At 44.5% G+C, this 6,000-nt stretch overlaps 1 protein-coding gene across 1 annotated transcript in view; it reads right to left on the bottom strand.

The window, feature by feature from the left end:
* Positions 1-1,329: 1,329 nt before the first annotated feature.
* Positions 1,330-6,000, bottom strand: part of NTSR1 (neurotensin receptor 1) — a 60,672-nt gene continuing 56,001 nt past the window's right edge. The window contains exons 3-4 of the mRNA XM_074920085.1: positions 4,613-4,703; positions 1,330-2,217 (exon numbers count right to left, since the gene is read on the bottom strand). Coding sequence (XP_074776186.1) covers positions 1,968-2,217; positions 4,613-4,703 — 341 coding nt within the window. The 3' untranslated portion in view covers positions 1,330-1,967. The remainder of the gene's footprint in view (positions 2,218-4,612; positions 4,704-6,000) is intronic.

Genomic DNA, 6,000 nt, shown 5'->3' with positions numbered 1-6,000 from the left:
AGGGGAAACTAAAGCCCCACTGATTTCTATTTTGAGCCCTTTCTTTCGCAGTGGTTCTGTATTACACATTAAAATAAACCCTGGTAGGTGTGGTTGGAGGTCATGGCTGATGGTAGCCAGGTCTACCGTGGTAGTTAGCTCTGTACAACAGCCAGGTTACAAACGCCTTGGAAGGAGTTACCATCACCCACAACTCGCAGTAAATGCCCCACAGGTGTTTTCTCTGTGTCCTGAGCCCAACAGGACCTAACGCATGGGTTGCCACATCTGTAGCAGGAGAAGTCACTGGTACCCAGTGGATCAGTAACTGGTCTCCATCGCTGTATGGCAGTTCACTGGGGCCAGATCCACATCTCCAGCATCGAGACTTCTGTTACGTACCAAGGGTGCCCGTTAGTTGAAGAGTGACAGGGTATGGGCAAAGCCCAGAAAGCTGAATTGAGACAAGTGAGTCTTCTAGTTTGTCATCATAAACAGGCAACTTCTGCTCTCTTAATGAAGTGTGGTGTGAAAGGGGACGCAAGGTCACCACCACCAAAATCACAGCAGAGGCTGCACAGGATACTCGGTTGGTTCCAGGTTCATGCAGGTCACCATATGGGGACGTGACAGCAGGGGAAGTCCTTTAGATTGTCCCAGAGGCCTGTGATTTCTGGTGCTGAAGGCTCTGAAGCAATTTACTGCATCACATAGTGGGCTGTTAAAGGTGGAACCACATGGGAGAAAAGCTCACGCTACCTATCATGGCCAGCTGAGAAACTTTAAAGAGACTTTTCAGGTCTTGTTTCTGTTCCTCTGGCTTGTTAAAAGAAAGTTGTTTTAGAGCTACGACTCCCCAGTTTAGAGCTTCCTGTGTTCTTCATTTGCACTGTCTGAAGATTTGTGTGTGCAGATCAGTGTGCCAAAAGGTCTGGTAACAAAAAGAAATAAAAGAAAATGTAGAGCTAGAGGCCCTGCTGCCTACAACTGATATAACCTATGTCAGCCTCGTGAAAATGGTGAGGAAAAACTGAAACTGGAATAAGAATTGGGAAAATCTGAAGGTCCCACAGAATTGGGGCAGGTTGTTCTTATCTCAGCAGCCTGGAGCCCTCATGAGCCTGGAGTTTTCTCACCTCTTAATGCAGGCCAGATAACTGTTCTCCTCAGTAAAAAATAGGATTTGGCTGTATGGCAACAGTAAGGTCTTCCACTTATGTTTGCTTTCAGCACTCCAGCTGGGCACAGTTTCTGCATTTTTGACTTTGCCAGAGACTTTGTTATCTATGGGTGTGGCAGTACCAAACCAGCGAGAGAGGGGGTTCACTGTGCCAGGCACTATATATGCCCTAAAGTGAAAGATGTCCCCCCACCCCACCCCCAGGCACAGCCACCCCAATCTAGGTAAGGCATCATCTATCATTTAATTTCAAGAAGCCAGAGTGGCTCTCTTGAGCACCTAGGTCATATTAATCATAATTTAGATATATTTCTAAGATGACCACCTGGCTCCCTGAGTTTTCACTCTTCGTTCATAGAACATCCCATAGATGAGCATGTCCATTCTCCAGAAAACATCCCTTTCTGTTCAAAAATTATTTCTCTTCATCAGACTCTCTGCTTGGTGCTACTAAGAGACGTAATCTCAGACCCTTGGATGTGGACACGGCATCTCTGCATTGAGAAAAGGATGAAATGCAGTATGATTTTGCCTAAGTTTAACATATTTTGGCTTCCCAATTAACACTGCAACTGGATTTATGCCAGATTGAAGTTACAAAACGTGTAGACATTACTCACAAGAGGCAAAGCCACTGCTTTAAAATAACCTCAAAGTTACCAGCAGAATGAAGCCTATTTTTCCAACAAAAACGACTTTGCTAAACACATTTGTGTTATGTGAATTTGGAGACCATGCATGAAAGTCACAGAGGCCTCTCCCAAGATTTGACTCCACGATGAAATGCATTTCCCTTCCTCCTTTGGCTTCAGTATGTAGTTTCCCTTGTGACCTGGCTGGAAAATGTGTGGTTGCTGGAGATGCTGTTGGATTTCCTGGTGAAGGCCAGTCGTTTCTTCTTCTTCCTCCACGGCAGGCACAGGAGTGTGAGTGTAGAGAGGAAGATCTGTCGGAAGTTTGCAGACACCAGGTTGTAGAGGATGGGGTTGATTGCCGAACTGACGTAGAAGAGGACGTTTGTCAACATGTAGAAGTAGTGGTAGAAGTTGAAAAGGAAACTGGAAGAACGGATGAAAGAAAAAAAAAATCTAAGTAGAGTGTGGAGAACTGATAGAATTCAAAGTCACAAGGGGGTAAGAAAATATGAGCTGTTTTTTCAGCTAACCTTTCTTGGCTGGGGATGTGAACTTACTCTTGGGAGTCAGAGCATGAGCCACCACAGAAACATCTACGTTTTCAACTGAGACTGGCCAAACATAGGTCGAATACCTCGACAAAGGTCTTGCCCCAACCACTAGCAGTTAGAAATGTATGTATGCCCCGGGTCTGGACGTGATATTTACCATGTGCATTCATTTCGTCTTCAAAAATAGACATGCGTGAAACTGAGAAGCCAGATGGAAATTTGTTTCTGTGTCATGCATATACATTAGCTTGGCTTTCTGGCTGCAGTTCTGGTCTACAGAGCCTGCAAAAGAGCCAAGATCCAGTAACAGATGCAGCTCTCTCCTCCCCACGGCAGTGAGAGCTGCATCAGCTCGTTCAATGTGTCCCTGGGTTGGGATTTGTCTGTAATCTGGGATAGCAGTCTCTATTCTGGGGGCAAGGTGATGCTTTTGAAACATATCCTGACCATCGCAATATAATATTTTCAACTAGAATTGGTTGAAAATACTTAGGTTGTTATTTATATTTTTTTTTTTCTTTTGGAAATATGTTTCCTTTGGACAACTGAGATCAACAGTTCTGGTCTGGTAAAGGGTTTATAAACAATGTAGGTCGCATTTTCAGGAAGATGTTCCTCAGGATCATTTATCTCAGTGGAAATTGCAGACCTTTTTGTTAGTCTGAGCACTGTCTAACAAAAGATAAATAGACGTGCTCTGGAGTACATCACCAGTCCCTCCACACCCCCTCAGCACTGCCAAGGACTGCACGGCCCATCCAGCTCTTGCAAGCAGAATTTCTCTATATAGTTGTGAAGAATTAATATAGCAAAAAAATTTCTCTTCTTCAGGGGCAGGCACACGCATTAATAAATGAACTCATCAAGCTGCTGCAAGCTCTTGATTAGCTACCATACTGATAGTTCACCATTCATAATATGCCTGTAAATTCAACGTTTTCCTAAAATCCCTCATGGCTTTTAAAAGAAGAAAAAAATATGTGAATGCAACCACAATGCATAAATTCACACTAACTGCAGACAGACTTCTCTACCCCTCTTGCTCAAAGCAAATGCAGTCGTTACATAACTGATTGCTGCTTTAAGTGCTTTTCATATAGGAAAGCAAACAAGAAACAACAGTTTGTCCCAGTGTGTGCCTACAGCTCTGTTTTTATGACTGAAGATAGGTTTTGGTTTTTACTATGGGTGGATGTACAGTTCCATTCAGTAGACTGCTATATTGTAAATGACAATTTTTTTGTGCTTGCGAATGAAATTTTAATGTCTCATAGTTGCTCTGCGTTTTGGTATTGTAGATATTTTTTTTTTTTTCCTGTTCATCGCAGGAAACAGACCTGATCCCAGAGAGAAGAGGGATGTAACACTGTGGGAGAATAGACACATTTTCACTGAGCGCATCTCATGGTGTCTTGGGCTACCTGCGTGTATATCCTGAGATGGCATTAATGCTTAATTGTGTATTTAAAATGGATGATCAGTTAGTTCTGTGGCTGCTTTGCTGAGGAACCTGCCCTGACATGACAGAAAAGCTGCATGGAGCTGTCTGTGTGCCCTTGCACATCTGTGAACCACAAGCATTCTGTGTAGGGGTACAATTATCCCTAATTTCTCCGAGAAGCTGGACATTTTCTAATCAGTGGCAACTGCTAGTATTTAATTTTGATCCGCTCCCTGCAAAACCCAGTAATTACCCTGCCCCAGACTCAATGAGCAGCACAGTTATTTCCCTACCTGTGCAATCTCTCCTGTCATTAAGGAAACGTGGCATCGTGGAGCTAAATGGTGTGTTAACAGGAGCTGCTCCATCTTGGAGAGGGTGATCGATATCTCTGCCACAGAGACAGCAAATGTCTACGGATGTGTAAAACCCCCCTGTCCAAATCTCATTTCATCAGGGGCTGTCAGAGGTGGATATCCATCGCTGTTGTTAACGGGGGCGATTCTGTGGCCACAGCCAGAGAAGGAGGAAGGGCACGATGATGCATTTTGGTTCAAGCTAATGCTTCCTTCACCCACGCCCGGGGGATTTAGATGATAAAACTAGGGCTCTCAATTTTGCTGGCAAACTCAGTAAGAAATACAAAAGAAAAAAACCCAAACAAGTAGGAGGTTGAGGCTTTAGTTCCCTGCGTGGAGAATGCCTTTTCTCCCAGATCCCCACCTCCACCCCGCAGTGTGCTGGTGCCCCAGCAGCCCCAGCTCCAGCCTGACCCCACACCCCGTCCTGGCATGGGGGAGAGTTTGTCCCCCGTGTCGTGACTCACTCTGTCCAGTGACTGGAGGGAACATAGCAAAACATGAGACGCCGTATGTGATAAGGGAGCCAACAGACCACGAACGCAATCACCACAGCACCTGCAAGGGATGAAAAAAGCCCATTACTTTTGTGAGCGATTCTTCATTGGGGGTGAAAAAGAGACCTGCCTGTGTCGGGTTTATCGCTGTAAACTGTTTTCCTACATCCCCGCTTTGTTCCTCTGTTGCTGTCATGCAAAGAATTAATAACTCTGAGGGACAACTAGCCTGCAAATGTCTGTAAAAACAAGCATAACAGAAATAATAGAAAATAGCATGGGGGCAGTGACATGAGCAAAAGGTGTGATACAGATAAAGGACTGCTGATGCCTAGTTCAGACACTGGCTTAAATTAAATTGTATTTGCATCCGTCCTTGTGTTTCGTGCCCTTGTGGCACTGGGTATGTTGTCCAAAGTACTCACAGAGACAGTCAGTGTATGTTTTTCATCCAGGTACACAGGGAACCAGGGACACTATAATGCCGTTCGTTTGTTTGCGGAGCCGCTGCCCGCAGTCCCCGTGGTGCTGGGGATTGTTAAACAGCCTCAGGAGCTGCTTTCTGGTGCCAGGGCTCGTGCTTTTGCTCGACATTTGTGCAATACCTGTGACAGCCATTACAAGACGTTTGGGTCTGGATATTAGCATAATAAAAATGATTAATTAAAGGCTAAGCAGAGAAAGACAATGTTTTTTCCTTTCCAGATTCCTACCGAGGGAGATCAAACAATGGAAAATAAAATGCAACAACTCCGAAGGATAAAAGTGCCGTTGGTACAGTGGGTTTGTCAATCTAGATTAAAAAGTAGATATATCAGGCAATCAAGGGAAAAATTTGTTTCCTTTTGTAATATGCATTTCAACCTCTGTATGAAATGACAGGATTCTGGCAGAATCCTAGCAGGAAATAAAGAAATCTCAGTTAAAACATAACACAATAAAAGACAAGAAGAAAATCGAGGCTAAATAAAATAATTATGTTAATTTTTTATCCCAAATTTGTTCTACAGAGAATAAGGGCTGCATCACTCTTGTCCTTTATGTGACCTGTAAAGGGCTAGGAAGCAGCAAAGCTCTCCTAGAGCTACGCACCACCTGTGAAATGCAGATTTGGCACGTGGAGGCAAAGGCTGCTTTTCCTTCTGCCTTGGGATTGAAAATATTTCTGTGGATATGTCCCAAACCCAGATGCTGTCATCCCGCAGAGACCATGCCATAGCTCATAGAGGAGAGATGCGGAAGATGTGTTTCCCTGGAAAAACGTGGTCCAGGAGGAGCAAGTCTGGCTGCGGTGGCATCTCCCTGTCACTGTTACTCAGCCAAGAGGCACGGAGGAGACTTCAGTGACATCATGGGGA

This window comes from Athene noctua, chromosome 16 (genome assembly GCF_965140245.1).
Source record: "Athene noctua chromosome 16, bAthNoc1.hap1.1, whole genome shotgun sequence".
In the NCBI taxonomy this organism is placed as follows: Eukaryota; Metazoa; Chordata; class Aves; order Strigiformes; family Strigidae; genus Athene; species Athene noctua.
The sequence above is the reverse complement of the archived record's forward strand: the minus strand, read 5'-3'. Positions and strand labels throughout refer to the sequence as shown.